This window comes from Macaca nemestrina, chromosome 12, assembly GCF_043159975.1.
Source record: "Macaca nemestrina isolate mMacNem1 chromosome 12, mMacNem.hap1, whole genome shotgun sequence".
Taxonomy (NCBI): domain Eukaryota; kingdom Metazoa; phylum Chordata; class Mammalia; order Primates; family Cercopithecidae; genus Macaca; species Macaca nemestrina.
Genome location: NC_092136.1, coordinates 129,574,930 through 129,600,277, shown reverse-complemented (window position 1 = coordinate 129,600,277; position 25,348 = coordinate 129,574,930). Strand labels below are relative to the sequence as shown.

General features: G+C 46.1%; 1 protein-coding gene across 4 annotated transcripts in view; it reads right to left on the bottom strand.

Annotated features, from left to right (window-relative positions):
• Nucleotides 1–5,168: 5,168 nt before the first annotated feature.
• Nucleotides 5,169–25,348, bottom strand: part of LOC105476193 (amyloid beta precursor like protein 2) — a 72,662-nt gene continuing 52,482 nt past the window's right edge. For 2 of the 4 annotated variants that reach the window (XM_071075820.1, XM_071075823.1), the window contains 11 exons: nucleotides 23,453–23,583; nucleotides 22,425–22,499; nucleotides 21,065–21,223; nucleotides 20,073–20,201; nucleotides 16,209–16,308; nucleotides 14,215–14,367; nucleotides 12,719–12,754; nucleotides 9,566–9,651; nucleotides 8,477–8,551; nucleotides 7,975–8,130; nucleotides 5,169–6,598 (listed from right to left, as the gene is read on the bottom strand). In XM_071075820.1, coding sequence (XP_070931921.1) covers nucleotides 6,497–6,598; nucleotides 7,975–8,130; nucleotides 8,477–8,551; nucleotides 9,566–9,651; nucleotides 12,719–12,754; nucleotides 14,215–14,367; nucleotides 16,209–16,308; nucleotides 20,073–20,201; nucleotides 21,065–21,223; nucleotides 22,425–22,499; nucleotides 23,453–23,583 — 1,202 coding nt within the window. In that variant the 3' untranslated portion in view covers nucleotides 5,169–6,496. The remainder of the gene's footprint in view (nucleotides 6,599–7,974; nucleotides 8,131–8,476; nucleotides 8,552–9,565; nucleotides 9,652–12,718; nucleotides 12,755–14,214; nucleotides 14,368–16,208; nucleotides 16,309–20,072; nucleotides 20,202–21,064; nucleotides 21,224–22,424; nucleotides 22,500–23,452; nucleotides 23,584–25,348) is intronic. The other 2 variants (XM_071075821.1, XM_071075824.1) reach the window with 1 other exon arrangement.

The following is a 25,348-nucleotide window of genomic DNA, read 5'->3' as shown; positions in this document are numbered from 1 at the left end:
ACAGAGTGAGACTCCATCTCAAAACAAACAAACAAAAAACACAGAAAAGGATATGGTAACACTATAATCCATTCTTCTGTCAGTAAATACTGTTAGAAGATACACAGATTTGAAGAAACAGGTAGAAAACAACCTTTAGAGTATGGGAGGTTTGGATGAAAGCACAGATGTTTCTAATGTAGCTCTGCTTATAGTGTAATATATGCAGATTTTTCTGGTCACGACATACAAATATTATTTTTTTCTTGCCGGGCGCAATGGCTTACGCCTCTAGTCCCAGTACTTTAATACGCTGAGGCAAGTGGATCACTTGAGGTCAGAAGTTTGAGACCAGCCTGGCCAACATGACGAAACCCCGTCTCTACCAAAAATACAAAAATTAGCCAGGTGTGATGGTGCGCGCCTGTAGTCTCAGCCACGTGGGAAGCTGAGGCAGGAGAATCTCTCGAACCCAGGAGGTGGAGGCTGTGGTGAGCCAACATTGTGCCACTGCACTCCAGCCTGGGCGACAGATCGAACTCCGTCTCACACACACACACACACACACACACACACACACCAAAAAACAAAACTAAAAGCAGCTTGATTGAGGTATAATTGCACGTATTGAAAGAGTCCAATCTGGTAAGTTTTGACACATATCTACACCTGTGAAATTATCACCACCATCAAGAGCTCTTTCAGTTTTGATAGCCATTAAATAGAGTATTGTAACAAACTGACCTTCGAACCAGATTTTCTAATTGCTTTATTTCAAAGTACTAAAACACGATTACAAAAATAAGATACGGGAGAGCATAACTCCCATCCCTTAAGTTCAGGTTGCAAATGGTGCAGTGTGACAGTGCGGGGAGGCGAAGATTAACTTTAGACAACCTGACAAGCACCACCTCAGCCAGGGGTCAAGGTCAACATCAACAGCAGTAAGTCATGTTGACGGTGTGTACCGTTGATGGAACAGGAGGACAGCTCACCTCTGTGGTCTTCCTCCTAATTACACATAACCCACGCATTACCATGAGAAAAACCGACAAAACCCCATAGTGGGACATCCTACAAAACACCTGACCAACAGCTCCTCAAAACTGTCAAGATCATCAAAACAAGGAAAGTCTGAGAAACCTTCACTGTCCAGAGGAGCCTAAATACAATGTCATTTCTTGGGAGAAGATAGAAGACAGCGTCGGGCACAGTGGTTCACACCTGTAATCCCAGCACTTTGGGAGGCTGAGGCGGGCGGATCACCTGAGGTCGGGAGTTCGAGACCAGCCTGACCAACATGGAGAAACCCCATCTCTACTAAAAACACAAAATTAGCCAGGCGTGGTGGTGCATGCCTATAATCCCAGCTACTCAGGAGGCTGAGGCAGGAGAATCGCTTGAACCCGGGAGGCAGAGGTTGTGGTGAGCCAAGATCGCACCATTGCACTCCAGCCTGGGCAACAAGAGCTAAACTCCGTCTCAAGAAAAAAAAAGAAGACAGTAGGTAAACACTAAGAAAATCTGAATCAACAATATGGACTTCCGTTAGGAGAGAGGAAGGAGAGAATGAAAGCAATTACTTTGCACTAAAACTAGCAATATTTGACCGGACCCAAAAGGCTTTGTACTGTTATTAAATAAAATTTGGAAAAAGTATTTCATCTTTTTTATGCCTTCCAAGTTTCTATTTATAATACATGCAGATAATTTTTAGAATAACTATACATAGTTTAAAATGACTGTATATATAGCACACACTAAATGTTTTATTGATGGAGGGTACTGCACTAATCAGAAAGAGGCAGTGACTTCAAAATTTTAAGTTCAGCCAATCTGGGCATGGTGGCTCACACCTTAATCCCAGCACTTTGGAAAGCTGAGGTGGGTGGATCACTTGAGGTCAGCAGTTCCAGACCAGCCCGGCCAACATGGTGAAACCTTGTCTCTATTAAAAAATACAAAATTGGCCGGGTGTGCTGGTGCACGCCTATAATCCCAGCTACTCTGGAGGCTGAGGCACGAGAATCACTTGAACCTGGGAGACTGAGGTTGCAGTGAGCCGTCACTGCAGTCCAGCTTGGGCGACAGAGCAAGATTCCATCACGGAAAAAAAAAAAAAAAAAAAAAAAAATTCAATCAGATCTGAGTTATCTTGTATCTTGACCACAGATCTCTGACAGATTCCTCAAGAATGTCATGCCCCTGGCTGGGTGCCGTGGCTCACACCTGTAATCCCAGTACTTTGGGACACCGAGGCGGGCAGATCACAAGGTCAGGAGATCGAGACCATCCTGGCTAACGCGGTTAAACTCCATCTCTACTAAAAATACAAAAAATTAGCTGGGCGTCGTGGCATGTGCTTGTAGTCCCAGCTACTCAGGAGGCTGAGGCAGGAGAATCGCTTGAACCTGGGAGGTGGAGGTTGCAGTGAGCCTAGACTGTGCCACTGCACTCCAGCCTGGGCGAAAGAGTGAGACTCCGTCTCAAAAAAAAAAAAAAAAAAAAAAGGCATGCCCCATCCACTTCAAGATTCTGCGGGTTGTGGGGGCGGGGGAGAAGGCAAACTCATGTCTCCTGTCACATTCTCTGGGTATCTGGGCTGCTCCACAGTGGAAACGCACTAACCAAGTCCGTGGTTGTTACTGCCTGTCAAAAGTGTGTACCCACAGGGGACAGAACAGACACGACTTCCCCGTATTTCACAGGCGGTAACAGGCAAGATACCAGCTGACACTTGTCTCCTTGTCTTATAAGGACCACTTTACCCTTTGCCTTAGAGTCCGTTGTACATAACCGTGGCCTTTGGCTCTGTCCCTAACAGCATGTGAACTTGTGGCCATGTTTCAGCTGTGAAATAATCAGGAATCATAAGGTCCCTTCCAGTTCCCTGTATCCATTCTATGTCCATGACTTCAAAGTACCACAAGACAGCATGTTCCTTTTTTAAATACTTTCTCGCCTGCTCCTATGAGAGTGGACCCTTGGGCCTCTCCAAAACATTACATCCTCATCTGTACCTCCTAATGAGCTTTGTCAGTTGTCACAGCAACAGAAACCAGAGATCGGGGCATCTGATGTCCTGGCTCAAACCTCAGCTGTCGGGCTCTGATTTGCAACTGAAAGCAGACAGGTAGGTAGAAGGACCTTCGCACCTGAGGCTGGCCGCAAGGTGGGCAGGGCCACATTCCCCAGAGGTCAAGGCTGAGTCACCAAGGCAGAAACCAGGAGATGAGCTTCTCTCAGTTCCCGGGAGGTGGGTGAGCCACCAGGGAGCAGAGTGGAGCCAGCCTAGGGTGAGGCTGCCTGGCAGCCCTGCCTCTCATTCATTTCCACGTCATCTCTCAGGCCTCCCCAGTTCTCAGCTAACCCTGTCTCTGCAATGACCCCATTTGGGTAATGAACGTGCAAATAGAAACCACTGCAGTTTCACCAGCCCCAAACTCCTCTCTATCCCATCAGCAACAGGAAAGTGGGTAACAGGTAAGAGAGCTGAGCAGCTGGATGGGTACCGCCCCCGCCTCCCCCAGGACTGAAGTACATTGAATAAAGGAGAACTCCCACCGAGCCGGGTTTGCATCTCTGCTCCACCCCTTACTGCTCCGTGGAAGACCTCAGCATCTTTTCTGGAAGAGGGGAATGCATCAAAAGGTTAAGACTAAATGGAGCTGGACGGGGTGGCTCACGCCTGTAATCCCAGCACTTTGGGAGGCCAAGGCGAGTGGATCAGGAGGTCACAAATTCGAGACCAGCCTGGCCAACATGGTGAAACCCTGTCTCTACTAAAAATACAAAAAAATTAGCCGGGCGCGGTGGTGCACACCTGTAGTCCCAGCTACTCTGGAGGCTGAGACAGAACTGCTTGAACCTGGTAGGCAGAGGTTGCAGTGAGCTGAGATCGTGCCCCTGCACTCCAGCCTGGGCAACAGACTGTCTCAAAAAAAAAAAAAAAAAAAAAAGACAAAAACGCGGCCCTGACTTGGAGGCAGCTAGCACATGGCAGGTACTAAGCTCAATGAAGCTGGTCTGTTAGCTTTGAAATCAGAATGACCCTGAGATCAGTTTCCAGCTGATACTGCAGAGGGTCGGGTGATAACGCTCTTCAGAGCACTCCAGCAGAAACTGGTTTTGAAAAACAAAAAAGTTCCCTCTTCTTCAGGGCTTTCCTGGCAGCAACTTCAGTGACCAATGCAGGCAGAAGGGAGAGGCTGATGGGGAAGTGGCAACCACTATAAAGACCCAGCCTATTCACCTGGCTCACAAGATGCTTCCTGGCTCATAAAACACTCCCTACTGTAATCCCAGCACTTCGGGAGGCCGAGGCGGGTGGATCACGAGGTCAGGAGATCAAGACTATCCTGGCTAACACGGTGAAACCCCGTCTCTACTAAAAATACAAAAAACTAGCCGGGCGTGGTGGCGAGCGCCTGTAGTCCCAGCTACTCGGGAGGCTGAGGCGGGAGAATGGCGTGAACCCGGGAGGCGGAGCTTGCAGTGAGCTGAGATCGCGCCACTGCACTCCAGCCTGGGAGACACAGCGAGACTCCGTCTCAAAAAAAAAAACAAAACACTCCCTAGTCCGGTATCCCAGGGAAGATTTGTCATGTATGTACACACATGTGCATCTACACACAAGTATATATGACATTACCTTGATAATTACTCCATATATTTAAACTGGCATTAAACTAGGGTAGGGACTGAGATTTACCCCTGAACTGACCCTCTTCCCTGTAGCTGGGCATTAAAAAAATCTTAGCTCAGTAGATAAAACTGGCCCCAGGCAGACAGCCCTCTAAGCAGTTGTCAAGGCAACAAACCGAACACCCCCATCAATGAGGGGACAGGGCCTCCCCGTGTCAGGTTATTTAAGCAAATGGAAGCTACAAGCATTTCTCTGAAAATTCAGCCACAGGCCCTACTCGTTTCCAGTAGCATTAAGAAGTCTCATATTAACAAGTATCAGTAGCCTGAACTTTGCCAGACAAATGCTCTATGCAGACATTCCCTCTACTTTGTTTTCTAAATGCAAAATGGCATTGGAACCCGAGTCAAGGCTTGACAGACATATTTCTGTCCGCGAGGCACAGCTGGGGTCCTTCGTGGAAGGCAGGTCTCACCCTCCCGGAGGCAGGGGGCGGAAGCATCACACAGATCAATGCCGTGGTCAATGAAACAAGCAGTCTCGGTGGAAGTTAAAGGATTTATTGATGTGTTTAAACTGTGTACATTCTCCACAGATCATATTAAGGAGTTTGTAGGTGAAGTTTAATCTGTGCATAGTGGGTAGAGACATGAATAGGGTCAAAGAGGAGGAAAAAGGAAAAGTCACAGAAAAATAAAAATACACCACAGGTTACCAGAACCTTCAGATTTAAAAGAAAAAGCAAAAGCAGAAGCTGTGGCCATCAACACCAGCTGTACAAGCATTACAGAGACTCGTGAAGAAAACACAATTGCTCAAAGCGCTCCACAGTGTCCGCAGACTCAGTTTCAGGGACAGCCTGGACTACTTTCCTTTCACACAAACAAACCTCCCTGTGTTCTCTCCTGGGCCAGAGGCCGCCTCCTTGGTGTGGTCTTCTCTGAGTGAACGTCACAGGGTCGGTGACAGGAGGGGTGGAGGTGAGGGGACAAAGTGGAGGCCGAGGGTCAGTGCCTTTGGAGAAAGTCCAGAGAGGAAGGGCCTGCACATCTGGACAGTTGGAAGGGGAAGTGAACAGTAAAAAGCTACGGTAGGTAAACAACAGACAGCGAAGAATGTCAAATACAAGCTACAGGCTAATCTCTGTGGAAGCACTGGATTCTGAAGGAAAGCAGCAGTGGACACCCTCATCTGTACACACCAAGCTCTCTAGAAGATGCTGGAATGAAATATCTTTAATGTCCTTGGTGACGGGACTTTGGACACAAAGGTATCCAGCCGTGGAAACACTGGACTTCAAGAAACTGGTCCTTTCACATCATTTTGCAAGGGTATCCTCACGTGCTTCAGTGGCCATTACAGTTCCCTATTCCACCCCATTTCTCAGCAACTTCCTGAAAGCTCATTTAAAAAGGGAATACTGCCTTTTTTTTTCTTTAAATAAAAGCCAGGAGAGTGAATGAGCCTGAAGAGTTGACTTACACAACGTAACTGGAACGACAGCCTGCATATAAGTCTATTATTGAAAATCGACATTTCCCGTTTATTATACATTGACAGCATGTGTCAGACAATACAATCGAAGTGGGGTTTCTGATTAATTTAAAAAAGAAAACTACATCAAATATCTGCAATAGATCATTTTTTTCTTTTAAGGTTTATATATCATATATTGTTATATTAACATTTTCACCCATTTAAAAGAATGGAAATTGCAGTTCTACAGTAGTACTTTATATAGTCCTACAGTCCAGGAGGTCAGGATGTCAGACGCAGCCCCTGGCAGCAGCCGCTGGTCGGCAGTTGATCGGAATCGTGGGATCTTCTGGCCTGCCTGCACCCCTCCGCCAGGGCTGCCGTGCTCCCTGCCACCTAAATCTGCATCTGCTCCAGGTATTTGTAGGTAGGGTTCTCATAGCCATGGTTCTGCATCTTGTTCAGGTGACGCTCTTCTGGGGTGAGCATTGGATCAACCTGGAAGAACAAAACCTGAGGGTCATTGTGGTGTCTGGGAAGAGACCTGCACAGGGCGTTGGGAGACCTGAGCCATTTGCTGCACGATCCCCTGAGGACCAAATGCAGCCAGCAGCCCGTTCCCACAGGACAGGCCACATGAGAACTGGTGGTAAAACACAGGAGAAAGAAAATAAGGGGATCAAAGAGGCAATGCTTTAGAAACGAGAGCCCTGAAAGCTTAGCCCTCACAGAAGATGCCAGTCAACTGGATGTCCTAGCACCATGGTAACAAGCAAGGCTCCGCGCCACTGCTTACTACCTGGGCCAGCCAAGGCAAGCCACTCAGCAGTAGGCTAGCACGCAGACAGTGGGACCAGGGGATCTCTGGTCTTTTTCAACTCTGAAATTCTACAGCTAGGCCAGTCTCCAGCAAGAGATAAAACCAAATAACTGGCCAGGTACAGTAGCTCATGCTTGTAATCCCAGCAGTTTGGGAGGCTGAGGCAGGTGGATCACTTGAAGTCAGGAGTCTGAGACCACCCCGGTCAATATGGGGAAATCCTATCTCTACTAAAAATACAAAAACTAGCTGGGCATGGTGGCATGCACCTGTAGTCTCGGCTAGGCAGAAGGCTGAGGCACAAGAATCACTTGAACCCGGGAGACAGAGGCTGCAGTGCGCTGAGATCACACCAGTGCACTCCAGCCTGGGCAACAGAGCGAGACTCTTTGTCTCCAAAAAACCAAAACCAAAAACAAACAAAAAACCACAAATAACTAAGACCAGAATCTGCACTAATTTCCCAGGGCTCACTAAGGTCCTTACTGTATTTATATTTAAGGATCAAGGGACTCTGGACATTCCCACTCTTCACTAAGGAATGAGCGGCAGGAGAAGTTCAGTAACCAGCAGAGGACAGAACAGAAAGGAATGAGCGGCAGGAGAAGTTCAGTAACCAGCAGAGGACAGAACGGAAAGGAATGAGCGGCAGGAGAAGTTCAGTAACCAGCAGAGGACAGAACGGAAACAGCCGGCTTCAGCACTTTGTAAATTTCCTGTTGCTCCCTCCTCCCATTTAAAAAAACACATACCTGGGAAAAGGAACACTAAGGAAATAATCTGAGAAAAGAGTTTTCACCCTCTGTAGCATAAAATGTTCACACGACTTTCTGACATTCATAGCCAAAGCCCAAACTAATGTTGAAATTTGGCAACAGTCCCTTGTGGCAGGCGCTGATTTCCAAACACATGAGCGAGGAATCCAGTGACTAACTGAACTGATGACAGCAGCATGTCCAGTACTCGAGGAGTAAAGATGCTTATTAATTCCACAGGTTCCCACCCCCACCCAGCCCACAGTGCAGAGCAGGCCCTCAGCAGCCCAGCTCCTCACCTCCACGATCCCGTGGCTTATGGTGCCATACTGCCTCTTCCTCAGCATCACCAGGCTGATGACGATGACTGTGGCAATGGCCACTGCGATGACCAGCAGGCCAATGAGGGCACTACTACTCAGACTGAAGTCCTCCCGCAGTGGGCCCACGGATTCCTACGCAACAAAGCAGATGTGGAACAAAGTCTCAGTGACCATCTGGAAGCCGTGAGGCAAGTAACACACTGAGGGCCACGCTCCTGGAAGGGTGAGTCCCTAAAACCCAAAGTAGCACCAAGATCCTGCTTTGCAGGGAACCACCCGTATGTGGAGAACGCCCACTCTTCCCAATCTCCATGGAGATTTTAATTTTAGCTTTCTTATCCAAAAGTATGGGAAGCTGGGGATGAGGGACCCTTATTAGCTCAGGCATCTCTCCTGCTTTCTACTTGAACTGAGAAGGTCCAGAGGAGAAACACCTAAGACTGACAGGAAACCTTAGGTTTTGGAGCTAAGCACGTACCCGCTCTTCCTCAAGGCCTCCAACTCTCTCGGCATTGAAAATCATTTCCTTAACATCCAGAGTCTCGTCAATGACCTGAAACAGTCATGAGAATGTCGGCAGTGAGCAACTGGGTGAACGGGGAGTTTGGTATTTGCTACCTCCTTCCTCTGCTACCTGCTGCTTGATGGAAGGAAGCAAGTACCTGTGGGACCCCCATTAACCAACCAGTTCTGTCACAGCCTTCCAAATCCACTCCCCAAACCCCTAATGAAGGGGCAGGTATGGAGGGAAGACTATATTATGGCAGCTGGTCCTATATGCGTTTTCCTTCAAGTAACCGTGTGGAGATGTATTTCAGAACAGATTGCCAAAAAGCCACAATTAGGCTGGGCGTGGTGGCTCACGCCTGTAACCCCAGCACTTTGGGAGGCTGAGGCGGGCGGATCACGAGGTCAGGAGATCGAGACCATCCTGGCTAACATGGTGAAACCCTGTCTCTACTAAAAAATACAAAAAATTAGCCGGGTGTGGTGGCGGGCGCCTGTAGTCCCAGCTACTTGGGAGGCTGAGGCAGGAGAATGGCGTGGACCCAGAAGGCAGAGCTGCAATGAGCCGAGATCGCGCCACTGCACTCCAGCCTGGGTGACAGAGCAAGACTCCCATCTCAAAAAAAAAAAAAAAAAAAAAGCCACATTTAACTATCAAACTCAGTTGAGGATAATCCAGAACTATAAATGATAGAAAATACTAGGTGAATAAAAGGGGGTATAAACCAAAGGCAGTGTAAGAACAAAACCCAACACTAATCCAAGTATTAACTCTACTCACTTGAAAATGGCCTCTAACAGGTTATTTTTATCTTTAGTTGTAAATATATTTTCCTACTCTATACAAGAGATGAGCTACTGCTGAAAAGGGCTCTTTAATCCTTTTCATACCCAGATGCTAAACACCACAGCCAGTCTGTGGGAGTCGCTGAAGCCCTCCAACCTTCTACTGTGTGGAAAATGAACACAGACGTGTGCCTGGAAGCATCTGACATCAGGTCACTCACTCTAATGAGTCTCAAAAGTAAAGCATGTTGGGCAGAAGAAAGAACAGGCTCACCATGTTTTCATCCACTTTATTCTTACTGTTAATCACCTTCTCTTCGGCACCGATCAGTCCCCCATCCTGCTCTCCCACTCCAGATCCTGTGTGGAGAGAGATTACGGCTGAGTTCCCAAGGACGGCCCATCTCACACCCATTGCACAGAAGCAGCAAACTCCCTCCTGAGGGCCAGTGAGCCCCTCCCACACACCTCCCCCCACAACTCATCTGCCACCGCGTTCACATGTCTGAGGGTGCCCTGTGCTCTCTAAAGATGAATGAGACAGGCATTTGCAGAGACTGATGGGTTTAATGGAGGAGGACGGAGTGCTTACTTGTCTCCAACTTGGGAAAATGAAATGCAAGCCTTCAGAGAAAATGTTTATTGTAAGATACATAGAAGTGGAGCCCAGAGGCATCCTAGCATGGGAAACACACAACACCATTATAGGAGAAATTACTGAGTACCTACTACCCACACCCGGCTGCCACAGCACCCATCCTCACAATAACCTGCACGTTTGCCTTGGACAACTTAGTAGGTGAACCCACAGGGAATTCATTCTGCCTCAAATACCCTCCCCAACCTAAACTCTTATTTTTCCTTAGAGTTTCAGTTGGTCCTGGGGAGGTTCCCAGGTGATGGCATTTATAATCACAGTTTGTCATTATGGATTTCTTCTTGCATCTCCCATCACGCTGAATCCCTCTCAGGGCCGGGATCCTAGATGCTCATATCCTAAGTGGCTATTAGAAGATAAACAGGAAGGAAGCATTCCATCTATAGGGAGAATTCTAGTATCAGCATGGAAGGCCCCTTTCTCTAAACGGAGCCGCAAGAATAGCAACTCTCTTCTTGCCAAGGTCAGACACTGCCTGAGCAACAATCACTCATGTGTGGCGCTCCGAAGGACAGTATCCAAATACACAGCACGACGATGCAGCACAGACCCAGGGAGGGAACGTGAGAGGCAGTCCTCTATTTTTAGTTCCAAAGCATGTGATTTCTAGCTATCGTAAGAATAACATACAGTTCAACATAAATGTCTGTGATATGAGCCTTTTATAACTAGATCAACCTGACAGCATACCTGGCATTCGAAGGTAACTACCTGCAAGTGAGATTTCAACATGAGGACACGCAAAGCACTGCTGTCCCTGGGCTCGTCAAAGGCAGGTAACGGCCCAAGGCACAGCCACAGCAGAGCTTCTGCCTCACAACTAGACTCATTCTTAACACATAGCAATTTGTAACAGCTTCCCCAGTCGCTGAACTTGGAGGCTAGCTAACGCAATGCAGTAAAAAACAATGCAATTTGTCTAAAGCTTCAACTTTAAAGACGTCCACGACTTGATTCTAGTTAAATCAGAGCCAGCTTTTGTCTCAAAATGCCCATGAAATAGCAATACTGCACTACAACTATTTGAGAAAGAGGGATCTGGAAGGATATTGCCTCAGCAAGGATGCTCATGACCAAGCCCAATCAATTGTAATTCTGAGCTCCTTCCATGTTTCTCTCTCGCAGAATTTTAAAGGTCACACGGCAGGATTTTATTCAAAAAGCAATGTGGCACTAAGCCAACTAAAGGCCTACTGTCGCTGGACACAGTGGCTCATGCCTATAATCCCAGCATTTTGGGAGGCCAAGGCGGGAGGATCACTTGAGTCCAGGAGTTGGAGACCAACCTGGGCAACATGGCAAAACCCCATCTCTACTAAAAATACAAAAATAAACAAACAAAACAACTAGCTGAGGGTGGTGGCATGCACCTGTCACCCCACCTACTTGGGAGGCTGAGGTAGGAAGACTGCTTGAGCCCCAGAGGAGGAGGTTGCAGTGAGCCAAGACTGCACCACTGCACTCCAGCCTGGGCGAGAGGAAGACCCCATCTCAAAAAAAAATTAAAAAAAAAACCTACCGCCAGTCCAGACTGTTATAATACATTTTTGGTGGTATAGCCCCCATGTTTCTTTAAAAAAACACATAAACAAGTGACTTCAAGACACCAAAGTTAATGTTTAAATTGTCCCAACTCATAACAGTTAAGTATAAAGGCAAAAGCCCGTTAAACTTCTAGAAAACTCATCTTTGTCGGCACAGTCATCCCCAAGAATAGGGATATCCAAGTAGAATAAAATAAAGCATCTATGCGTAAGTCATTCTCAGAAGATTCAACTCACACTTTTGTGTTCTGAGAACAACCTGTGGCATGAAGCAGAACACCAGCTTCTTAGCCAGACAACACCATTTGGCCCATCCATAAGAAGTCTGCCAAAGCCAAGGGCGGGCTCATACGACACATTATGAACAAGAAATGTTGAAATGATTCACAGTGACTGGGCCGCCACCCACCTGGGGGATCCCGTGACACCAACAGCTTAGGTAATAAAATCACATGGGCTTGGAGGACAGAGAACTGGGTTCAAATCCTGGTTCCTCCACTTCTTAGAGCAAGTCATGTCATCTCAGAAACTTCAATTATGTAATATAGAAAATAGAGCTAAAACCACTACCCATCCTACAGGGACGTTCAGTGGACTCAGATCAAGTATGCAAAGCATTCCCCATAGTGCTTTATGGAGCATGAATGGTTTTTGAAAACTGGAGACTCAGTACAGTGAGCTGGGCTGTCTCCACGTGTTTGATCCATCAGCCTCTGATGTTCTGAGGAAGGCTACAACTCAGGGGACACGAGACAGCTGGCACAGACAAAAGGCAAGGAGAGCCAAAAAGAAAAGACGTAAATGGGAATTGCAGAGAAAAAGAGGGAAAAGAGAAAGACTCTCCACCTTACTGTAAATAAGGCATATGTACACAGATACAGCGGTTCACAACCAACCTAAGTGGGAAATACTTCTAAAAATCTACCCAGATTAAAAGGGTCATGAAATCTATTTTGGCTGCTGTGCATTCTCTGACATCCCAGAGGGAAAGCTTGGCATGACCACGCGGTAACCAACGCCACGGAAACTGGCCTCAGAGTGCTGGAGTCAGGTCAGCTTGTTAGCAACATGGAGGCGGCGCTGCTCTGACTCCACTCACAGCCGCGCCGGAAGAAATGAGGTGGGGAAAGCCAGGTGATGGCATGAAACAGAACATGAAGCTTCAGACACACTGGGGAGTGGAGAGGAATGAAGGTCTTAAAGGGAACATCTTGGACAAACCAACCTTTTTTCATTGGGTGGTACAACTCCGGCTGAGTGTCTAGCAGAAAGGAAAACAATAAAAAACAAAATAAAACAGCACAAAAGGAGATTAAGAAAGAAAATGGCTTCTTTTAAAATTTCTATCTTAGAATTTCTCTATAAAGTGAACAAAAAGTATTCCTCCTTAAAAACACTATGCCTGAACTACCCCATAAACAAACCAGCAGTAGAAGCCACAGCAAATCACTGGAGAGTATCCTTGATAAGAGAGAAAAAAGTAGGTCTGTCTTGGGCCTTTTTAGGGAAACTTTGGGAGATGCCTGCACTATTTAGCTTAGCCCACATAAATATTTTTCTTAGAAAAAAGCAAAAATTGAAGTCAGTGTTGGTTGTGGTTTGCTGACAGGGAGGTAAGGTTCTAGTTCAGGTATATCCAAGCTGCCCCGACCCCCAATAAGCACATAAGAAGTTTTCTAAGCATGGCCACCCAACAAACCCACGGAGATCTGGGAATGGCACGGTGCTCTTCATCTATCTGCCACTTCCTCAGATCCCGTTTTATTTCTGAAGAGTCAACTGCTCTGCGATAACCAGAAGGCATTTCTGTTAAGGTCTGAAGGCTAACATGGATGTACCTCCATCCCCCCACTCCCAATTTGATGCCTTCCTGAGGCCTCTGTTCCAGTGCTATATCCCGTCAGGTCTGTGACTGCAGGACCAGACTGGCTTGGGTTCAACTCCTGACTCTCCCCTTACAAACTTAACCTCTTTACACCTCAGAATCCCCACTTGGGGACACTTGACTACCCACCTGCGAGGGTTACTGTGAGGATGGAGAGCATCCGCTGAGATGCTTAGCTAACGCAGGCATGTAACAAGGACTACGGCATAGCTGTGGGCCATTCTTAACATGACCCTATCAGCAGCAACAGCAACAAACAGAACTGACGAGGGGGACTACTCTCAGGGCACTGGGCTCAGCAACTTGTTTATTTCTGAAGCAGGCTCACAGCTTTTAGAGATCCTCTTAGACACTGAGAACCAGCAGGGGAATAGAGGGAAGAACGTCTGCCTAGGAGCCAGAGGAACAGCTTCTTACCCCACCGCATGTCAGAGATATGAGCCTGCACCAGCCCTGTCACCTCCTCAGCCTCTCCGGCACCCACCTCCCAAGACAGCTGCGCAAAGGTAACAGCCTAACAGGAAGGTGCTGTTTCAACTGCCGAGTGCCTCCCACACGTAAGAAGTGCACAAGTTGGAAGAAGTGGGGGTTTGAAGCCACCCATCTTGAAATAGGAGAATTAGTCTTAACTTCATGGTGACATTGACACCAATGATTTGAAAGCATCTAGCAGGGTCCTTGCACACAGTAGGTGTTCAATGAATCCGGTCTCCCTTCCCCTGACTCTCACAGGAACACCACCTCCCAACTCAATTTGGTTTTCAAAACATTGACTTTAATTCTCTCATTTTGTCCTCCCCCTGCTGCCCAGAAGTGGCACCGTCGCCCATACACACCTTCGTTCTCAGGTAAGGCTGGGAAGGGGTGGAAGGGGTGGAACGGAGGGATCTCCTCACTCTCCTCAGAGCTCACCCGGACGTCCACAGGGGTCTCTGAGATGGAGGCAGTGAACTGGTCCACGTCTGCGCGCTGCTCCTGAAGGAGCTCATCTGATGAAGACAGGGCGGGGGCAGAGAGCAGGCTTCAGAAGGGCCTGGTGTCCAGGCACAGGATGCTCTAGAGCTCCAAGACCCACGGTGGCTCCCAGCTCCTGCCTGAAACACCTTCCCTGATGCTGTGGCACCACAGAGCCCCAGCACCAGGGACCCCAGGGCGTCGTCCCACGCACCCCTGCCTCCACCTCCACACTCCAGTTAAGTGGTATCCACAACACCACAGATTTTGGGGGTTTTAAAAACGGTACATATTTAAGGTATACAATATAATGATTTGATATACATATACACCGTGAAATGATTTCCGCAGTCAAGCAAACACACGCATCACCTTCCAGAGTTACTTTTTTTAAAAATAAGAATACCCCAAATCTACTCTCGACAAATTTTTAGTATATAGTACAGTATTATATATATAACTACAGTCCTCACGCTGTCCATCCCATCTCTAGACGTATCCACCCCACGTAACTACAACTACCGCTTCACACCCTCTGACCTACTTCTCCCTGATGCCAGTTTTAAATACTGACCACATACCATGACTCCCAGGCCTGAATCCTGGACCTACTGACTGACCTCTGCCTCACCTAAACCCTACTTAGATCTCCACGTAACACCCAACAGAAATTTCTATCTTAACATGTATCAAGAGAGCTCCAGATTTCCTTCTCTACCTCAGTTGGCCATGGTACCACCATCCCCGAGCTGCCCACAGTGGAACCCTGAGTGCAATTCTTGATGCCGCTCCCCCAACCGCACACGCAGCCCTGGGCAAAGTCCCACACACTCCCCCCAGAACACATCCTAGAGACCGTCCCCAGCTGTCCCTGGGGCACTCCTTCTCCTACCCCATCACCCCTTCAGTGCATACTCCCAACAGTGCTCTCCTGGATTTCTATAATCGCTTCCTGGCTGGTTTCTAATTTTAATCGACTCTACACAAAGCAGCCAAGTGAGCTTTTAAAAATTCATAATCCAGATCTAGTCTTTCCCTAGCTGAAAATCCTCTAACGGCTTCCCATTATCCTAAAATAAAAACCAAACTCCTTGATTTTGCTGAAATTTCTTCCCGATCTGGTCCCTGCATACTTTGGCCGCATCCCCTTTGCTATGTTGTAGCCACACTGATCTACTTAAATGTGATGCTTGACTTCCACCTGGGGGCTTTGTAGCTGCCGCTCACTCTGCTACCAACGTGCTCTCCCACTGTGATCTTACCATTTGGATCTCAGGCCACCATCCCTAGAGCCAGCCGCCCCAACCGGCCGCTCTCTACCACTGTGCCCGAGTTTTAACTCTGCACAGCACTTATCACCACCTGACATTTATTTTCTTGTTTTACTGTCTGTTTTTCTCCTATTGTCACATGAACTCCAGCAGGTACTATCTGCTTGTGGACCATTTTACACTGTGACACACAGCAGACACAATAAAACTTGTTGAATAAATGAAGAAGATAAAGACTGGGAGAGGAAGAGGAGGTGAGAATTATATAAAATCAGGTGCCTGGAATAATCAGAATTAAGGAGGAAAATGGTAACAGGAAATCTCCTAGTCTTTTGCAATTTCATACCCCAGATATTCTTCCGCTAACGGAGTGAAGGTCAGTGAAACCCAAGGCTCCGTGGCTCACAGCCAGTGCATCTGTCCTTGGTTCCTCCTTCACCTTGCCATGTAAGCTCCAGTGGATTCTAGGCTTCTGAAGCCAGGGTGTGCTAATGCCCCACTTCACACGCCTTGCTTGCTCATATCTCTCTACTCTTGCCTAGCTTTCACTCCTGAGCCTCTGCAAGAAGTCCCACATGACCTTGACACAAACAGCTGGTACCCACCAATTTCCTCTTGAATTTCTTGGGCTACATAAGGTACTTTGTAGAGCAGAGAGAGGCTTTGGTTCCTTCTTTCTTCAATCACGTGGAGATGTGTCATCACCTGGAAGCAGAGTTAGGGTGGAGAGGTGTTGTGATTGAAAACAACTAGGCCAGGAGGGAACTTGCAGCTGGAACATCGACACAACTTCTGGAAAAACCACTTTACAAAGTACATTCTCTACAGAGTCTAGAGCAAAGCAACTGGTCAGGGGAAATGTATTACTCCTCACGTCGTATTTACTGACTGCTAAAGTATAAGAACATGCTCAGCCTGGGCGTGGTGGCTCACACCTGTAATTCTAGCACTTTGGGAGGGTGAGACAGGAGGATCACTTGAGCCAAGGAGTTTGAGACCAGCCTGGCCAACATGATGAAACCCTGCCTCTACCAAAAAATACAAAAATTAGCCAGGCATAGTACTGTGTGCCTGTAGTCACAGCTACTTGGGAGGCTAAGGCTGGAGGATCACTGGAGCCCAGGAGGTTTAGGCTACAGTGAGCTATGACTGTGCTACTGCACTCCAACCTAGGCAACAGAGCAAGATCCTGTCTCAAAAAAAAAAAAAAAAAGTGTTCAAACTGTATAATTCCCCCAGCTGATGTGAGAATTTATCTAAAGAGAGTGCTCCAAGTTGAGACAATTTATTAAAAAATGGCCACTAGCTACTGGATTTTCATTCGAGGCACTTAATACTAATCATATTGAGTTTAAAAAAAAAAAAAAAAAGAGCCCTGATTTGTACAATGCTGAACGTTCAGTAAGGTTTTGCTGAGTGAAAGAAAAGAGTCAGTCGATTTCTACCACTGGTCAGATTAGATGGGATTAAAAAAGACTGAAATTACTGGCTGAAAAGTAGACTTGGTGACACAGGGAACCATTATGGATTTTGCTTAGTGAAGCAATTGCTTAAATGATTATTGTGGTAAAGAATTAGTTTATTCCTATTTAACTAAATTGTTATTTTTTAAAAAACTCATGCTGAGGAATAAATAAACCTGATTTTAAGGGAGTGATACAGGAAGACTCATCCACCACAGCTCACTGCCTTTTCCGAATGCAAAAGTTCTAAGGTTATTCATTTAAAAAAAAAAAAAAAAAAGCCATTAGAAGTGGTCACTATTTTTACAGCTTTTCAGGATGGAAGTGAAAGGTGACTCGGGCTAGCATCCACCCCAATGACATGGCGAGGTGTGTTGCTGTAGCTCCCATAAGCTTAAAAAGCAAAGTCATCCCTGCCTGGTTAGACCTGCAATTACCAAGCTTTTCCTAAAGAGGGCGCTGGAAACCAATGGATTAATCACATGGGCTTGAAGCCATTAACATGAAGGGTCAACATGAGAAAAAAAGCTAAATGGAAAGATGCTTTTATTGTAGACTGACATCTCTCTGACCTTTTAAAGCAAGGATGAAAGCAATTTAATTTTGTATGTGCCATTCTGTCAATCAAGGAAAGCACAGGAGTGCCTTGAAGAAAAAATGCAAATGGAGCCAAAATGCAACACCCACAGGCTCAGCAAGCGTTGTCCTGCTACACCTCCCCAGAGGAACAGGGAGCCATGTGAGAGCAGATGGTTCATACACTCACAGAGGACAAGAACCACAGGGTGGGAGACTGGAAATTAGTGTCTCTACAGCAAACCACTGGCTATAGTATAGGGGTAAAAGCACCATCTCACTCATATACAGACAAGTAGATATGGCACAAGTTACAACAGGCTGAACATCTGCAAATTTTTCTAATGTTTAGATAACAGAATAGGGAACAAGGCAGAAGGTAAGCTTTGCCAGAATTACAGCTAAGAGCAGACAGTAAGTAGCAGACAGGAGAGCTGGGTTTTCTCCCCAAAGGTGTTTTAAGATGGGAGGGCTCTACTTCCCACATTACTTGGTGTGGAAGTTTGATCTCACTTGCAAGAATTCTCTATTACTACACTGATCAAAATCTCTCCTTCCCTTTTACTCTCACACAAAACTGGCTAAAATACAACACAGTAATTTAATTTTAAAACAGGAAGTCTGGAAAGTGATTAAGTCTTTTCAAAAATCAAGTAGACCCCAAAAGTCTAAGCCCTGTCAAGATGCATGCATTTTCCATCCAGGCCTCTTAGACTTTCTCTTCTTCTGCTGCATCCAGCGTGAAGCAAAGCCTTGAGCTCCAGGCCCACACCAGATGCCTCTTAGGGTCTCCAGCCCAGCCCCTTTCCACTTTCTTCCCACTCTTTAAAAGCCTGAGCTCTTTTATTCCCCAAAACAACCAGCTTCTGAAGTGAACTCTATATATCTAAGAACACCTGCTCTGGGCTTGCGGGGAGTGGCTCACGCCTGTAATCCTAGAACTTTGGGAGGCTGAGGTGGGCGGATTACCTGAGGCCAGGAGTTCAACACCAGCCTGGCCAATATGGTGAAACCCTGTCTCTACTGAAACCACAAAAATTAACCAGGTGTTACAGCGGGCGCCTGTAATCCCAGCTACTCGGGAGGCTGAAGCAAGAGAATTGTTTGAACCCGGGAGGCGGAGGTTGCAGTGAGCTGAGATGGCGCCACTGCAGTCCAGCCTGAGTGATAAGAGTGGGACTCCGTCTCAAAAAACAAACAAAAAAACCCACAAAACACCTGCTCTTCCCTCTCTCTACGCCAGCGTGTGAGCTGCTCAAGGGCACTCAGGGGAGCCAGCCCGGCAGCACTGAATGCCAGTGTGGAATCTGGCACTCAGACAGACCCCAGCTCCACAAACAGAGCAGCTCAGCTCCAACACCCCAAAGGCCTCTAGGCACGTTATCATCTTCGCACACGCAGCAACTGTGGGGAAGGAGGGTTTCTGGACTGACAGGCCAGCACCCGTGCAGTGAGTGAGCCCACGTACCCTGGCACTCACAATCGGCACAGCACTGTATTTACAATATGAGAGGAAATGAAATAAGATCAGCGTTGTTACCATAAGGCCCTCTAGGAAAACTAACAGGATGGGCTACGAGACTTCCTGTTTACACGGAAGCTACAGTCTGGTAGGCAAGTTCATTTTTATGAATACAAGAAAGTAAAACTCAAGTTAACATATGAACACCACCAATATTAGAAACAGGAACCAGAAACAAACCTCCATAGAAGAAAGTAAAGCCGGACAAAACCTAGGAATGTAAAAGTGTCTGTCTAAACAAAAACCATACTGCACAAAACAAGAGACTTAATTTTTAAGATCTGCTTGATAAATATACCTAGAAAAGGATCTTGAATATTGGTTCTGGCAATACTTAAATCAGAAATAAATGATATAAAAAAAATCGGAAATTGTTTAAGTACAAAGTAGTTAATATAAAAAAGTATAAAAAAAGATGTTTTGGCCGGGCGCGGTGGCTCACGCTTGTAATCCCAGCACTTTGGGAGGCCGAGGCAGGCGGATCACAAGGTCAGGAGATCGAGACCATGGTGAAACCCCGTCTCTACTAAAAATGGAAAAAATCAGCCGGGCGCAGTGGCGGGCGCCTGTAGTCCCAGCTACTCGGGAGGCTGAGGCAGGAGAATGGCGTGAACCCAGGAGGCGCAGCTTGCAGTGAGCCGAGATTGCGCCACTGCACTCCAGCCTGGGCGACAGAGTGAGACTCCGTCTCAAAAAAAAAAAAAAAGATGTTTTAAAAATAGTACCCTTGCAAAACCCAGCTCATGTACCCAATGTCTTTGGAAATCAAAAATCATTTTCTAAGGACTAATAACAAGTACAACTAGCAGTCCTGTTCAACCAGTAGTGCTGTTCAACCATTAGTCAAGGCATTATGTTCCCCACTGGAAATGCCCTCACGGCAACAATTTCTACTACATCTACTGTACCTGGGATTTCATCTGGGCCGCCTTTTCTGGGTCAACAGCCAACACATGCTGATAATGGCGGATGGTATGCAGGCGATCTTTGTTCTCAGCACGGACATAACGCCGTAAGGCCTGGAGAATGCGATGAGGCTGCAAGAGAGAACAGTTGTTTTAATATCCAGAGACTAGAGAATTGAAAATAGGCAGGAAAACAAAAGCTTAAAAATTCACTTAAGAATGTAAAGCTCAGCTAGGCACAAGAATGAAAGCTGTAACTCTGAAAGCTTTTTTAGCTTACCAAGTAACTAAAAAACTGTCTAGGTAAAATAGCAAAACTAAGTTCTGAAGTTATATCGGCTCCTTAACATACAGTATTTTCCAGAATGTCCAGCCCACTATTCTCTTCAGATCTGTCCTTTTTCCTGGCTCAGCCTCTGATGTCTGAATTACAAGCTAGGTAGTCTCCTGTGTCTCCCAAAGACAGAAGACTTTAACTGGCTTACTTAAGGATACAAATATCCTCCTAATTCTCTCCATCCCCCAAAGCAAGGCAGGTTAGTGTTAAAGGACAAAATCATTTGAGACCACTCACACAAGAGTTTCAGAAGAAATTACTTTACCCCTTTCTTCATAATCTTATTTACAATGTAACTTCTTCAAAAGTCTTCATGAAAAGCATGTTTCCATTCTTTGAAAGGAAGTTTAATAACTGGGTAATTACCAATCAATTTCCCGAGGTCATACTTTTCTAGTGCAAAACACTTTCACATCGCAGGTGGTATACACAAGCATAAGTGATGTCATGCTTAGCTTATATACGCAGATATTAGAATGTAATACCTTTTCCTCCCTAATCGTCTTTTCTTAGCTTCAGCTTTGCCAGAACTTGTCATACAAATGTCACTTTTACTGACCTGAGTGTCATACACTGGTCCCCTACATACACCACCTCAGGACAGGCAGCACTAGGCATAGGACGACTCATCAATGATTTGGTTCTGTCTGTGACTCACCCGTGGTGGGTCAGACTGCAAGGCAGCCAGGTAGTTCTCCAGAGCCATCCGACGGCGGTCGTTCAGCATAGCCTCCACTCGGGCCAGGTGGGTCTCCACCAGCTGCTGCTTCTCACTGGCTGCTTCCTTCTCTAAAGCTTTAACCATGGCTTGGAAGTGCTAAACCAAGAGAGCAGGAACCACATATGATTTGTGGCACCCGGAGGAAGCATAGGCAAGCAACCTTAGACCCCAGTGCTTCTCCTGTCAGTGCCCATGCAAGACAGTAACAGGTTCGGAGAGTGCAGCAAGGGTAGGATCCACAGTCTACTTCATTCTACCTTCATTCTACTTCCATCAGGAGAATTACTTCCTTCTTTAAAGACAGCAAGTTAAATCTCAGTGTCAGAGGGCTTCTTTAACATATGTATAACTGAAAGTGCTACTGCCTGCAAGCCCACGGCCTCAATATGCACTATAAAAAAAGGAACACTGTCTTTCCCACATTGCAGCAAGGCACCAACTTCCAAACCCTGAGACCACTGACCAATGGGAGTTATGTGGTAAGTTCTGTTGAAGCATTCCTGTCGTTAAGTTGGTGCAAAAGTAATTGTGGTTTTTGCCATTACTGTCAATAAAATCATGAAGGGCACGTTATCTGTGAGGTATCCGGCCAGGTTTACAGGTACAGTTTAAGCCTGCTGAACTAAATTTCCCTGAACAAAATGCATTGGCTTCTGTAGGAATTAAAATTGTTAGATATTCTAAGTGATCAATAACAAAGGTTGTTAAAATTACTTTTAACACTTTATTAAAGTGTTGACATTTGGAGGAAAGACATTTCAGCTAAACATAAAATGATTTAAAATTTACACAATCAGTTTTGTAAAAACCAAATCAGTCCTGGAAATTGCTATCCCTATTCCTAGCAACACTCTTCTACTGAAGGGGAATGCAGTTTGCTGCTATGATTTTAGTTATAGCCGACAAAGTTAGAGATGAATTGTATCAGAGATCTTTATTTTCTATCCTTTGACTTTCAATTAGTCTTAAAAAAATTCAGTACTGCTGAAAAAGAAGTCACAGTCTAAGACTGAAAATGGCAGAGGACTTTCGCCAGGAAAGCAGAACTAACAAGAGGCAGCTGAGCTAAGGTTACCTTCTGGCATGAATTAGGTGTGCTCTGGTGGGGGTTTGGTTTTCTTCTACCATAGGTGAGCAATACGTGAGGTGAAAAAGAAAAATAGGCCAGCTGCAACTTCCTTGTAAGCCCTCACCTAAAAGGAGGCGGTGTCCAATTCTAACTTCATTGGGAATGGGGATCTGACCGTATTTTCCAATGGTGAGGCTCAAAGCTATGTCCCTGGAGAAAGCATCTTACCTGAATCAGAGTCTGCCTCTCTGCTTTGGGGAGGTTCTTCGCTTGAAGCTCTGCCTCTTCCCATTCCTTCTTTACCTAGAACAAAGGTCAAAAACACTGTCAGCAGTGATTAGTACCCTGAAACAACTCCTCCATTTTCTAAAAATATCGTCAGATGCTAAATCTAATAGGAAACTACAAAAGGAAACCAATCACACGATCCCTTATGAGCTTAGCATTGTTACTGCCTCAGAAGGTTCTAGGCCTCAACTATCCCCAGATGGAGCCTCAATTCCATGACCTCTTTGTTACATAACCTTGGGTAAGTTATTTAAAAGTCTCTGTGTCTTAGTCTCCTCACCAAAAAAATTGAGGTTAATACCTACTTTTCAGAGCTGATGTGGATAAAACAATGAGCATTTTTCAAACTGTAAGCCCAACATGGGACTGTGTGGGATTGGGGTGGAGCTTAGGCCTAGCAAGACATTCCCTTTTCAATTCTCTTTCAATCCTGAGTAAATCCAAAAGAAAAGATGCACTTTGGTGTTCCTGCTGCTCTCTTATAACCCTTTTAAAGGAAAAGAAACATCCCTGAGACTCAGAACCTTCCACGACAGCAGTATCTAGCTAGCATGTATTTGGACATGTTTGCTTTCATCTAATATATTTGTATGGTTGGTCACTTTCTTCTCATGGCAAATAGTACTAGCTTTTTATTGATAACAGTGATACAAAGTTTCCTTCTTTAAAATAAAATAAATTTTAAAGCAAGTTAATAGCCCAAAAAAAGGGGCAGATAACGGTATAGGAAGTACTCAGCAGAGTGTCTGGGACATGCTAAGTGCTCAGGGGGTAATTATACTATGATCTAGACGCAGGTGGGGAAGAAGTTCACCCAGAAGGCAGCTCCACTGGTAACTCTCTCCTGCCTCACCAGTCCTTACACATCAGCACGACAATCTAGGAGAAGCTATTACTCTTCTTCATCTATGAGAACCATGCTACCCAGAGCCAAGTGCCATGAAGATGAAGGAATTGTCGAGGTTTACCCTGTCCATTCGGTTGCGGTGCCGAATCTCCAGCTGCTCCTTAGCCTTCTGGAAGCGAGCATGCTCATTGTCATCTGCGGAGGTCTCGAAATACACATCAACATCATTGGTTGGCAGAGGAGTTGGAGGAACTGAAACAAAATTACAGAGGGAGTTCTCTTTGGGATCAGGTGCACTGTGCTCTAGGAAGAAAACCCAGCTCAGGACCTGCAGAACGGACTCAAATTGTTTTGTGGCATTCTCTAAGTGCAGGGCGCTGCTATCTGCCAAGACTTCACTTGGTTAGATTACAGTGGGCAATCTTCCTTACACAACATCCATCAACCATGTCAGACCATGCTAATACAGCAATTTATTGGCAGCTACAGCACCAATGAGGCATCTACTTAAGACCTCAGGGCCGAAAAAGAGGTGGTTTCTTCTATACCTTCCCTTCAGTGCTCGAACCCTGGAAACCTAAACAATAGCTACTTTATTCATCATAACTGAGCATCTGAACAGAGACAAGCGCAGAAATCAGACCCTGTAGAGGCACTTTTATGCAATTCCCTATTTTTGAAGAAATTTATTACTCAGGGACCTCCGCTCTTCTGGCTTTGAGTCTTAATTTACAATGGAAAACAGGCTCAACTGAATGTTCTTTGCATACACGCTGGGTAGAGAAAGTCCCAATCACGCCAGCTGTAGTTTTGAGTTTTCAGTATCACTGAAGGACTCTCAGCGCCACCAAAGTGACAGAACCAACAAAGGTAAAACTAAGTTGCTCTATTTGACAAGGACACCTTTCACCGATATGAAGATAGGGCTTTTTGATCCATGACACTGACCAATAGGGCTTCCCAAGTGTTCCCCAGAGCACAGGTCTATTGGAGCACCCCTGCCTGCTGGATGGGCATAATCTCTTATAGGGCCCAAGCAAGTGAGTGTCTGCACGATGGAATTTAGCCTGATAAGGGAAACGACTAAGATGGCAAGTTTACTCAGTCAGCCTCTCAAGACATACCTAAGGTAACCCTTACTAGCCTAATTCATACAAGATTTCCCAAGCTGGTGTGGACTTGCTTGGTAGATTATGACACAATTTCAGAGCTAAGTGGAGAGTGAATGCCAAGATTCAACCGATTTTTAATTCAGAAGCAAATTCACCTAATTTCTAGAATTGCATCATTTTAATACATTAAAACAACTGTATAATTGATGAATAGAGCTAAAAATTAGCCAGCCAGTTCAACTTTTTCTGTCGGAAGCATCTTTTATTTGCCCCTTTAATAGAACTAAAAATGACAACTAAAGTCATGAAGAATATGAGCCCTATGTAAGTTTTAAAAGGATGTCAATATCCCACTTTCAGATTAACTAAATGAGAATCTATAACTTAGTAAACGCCATTCCCCAAGGCACTCGGAGGCTCAGTGAAGGAGAATTTCAAGCGCTGCAGTCCATCGTGCGGATCAGCGACACGTGCCTGTGCTGTAAAGGCCTGAGCGCTGGAGACGGAGCCTTTGGTTCATATAGCTGGACTGGATAAAGATAACAGCAAACACAGGCTGCTTCCACCCTCCCTGGGACCAGAGTGGAGAGGACAGTGGGCTGAAAGGCTTTTTTCTGAAGACACCCTGGGTCCCTGTGGAATCACACACGTGATCACGAAGCCGGCACATCCGCCAGCCTCAGCCCCTTCAAAGAAGAACAAAAACGTTCCCACTGGAAGGAAACCTGATGCTTCTCAACCTGCAAAGCCCTCCAGGCAGAGGCCCCACAGAGCATGAACACTGCTTCTCCGAGGCAAATCTTATCCAAACCACAGCAAACAGTTTTACAGACCTGCCACTCCATCATGTCTCACAGCACTTTCTAGCTGACCCTTCAGGTAGAGATCACCACCTCCACACTCAC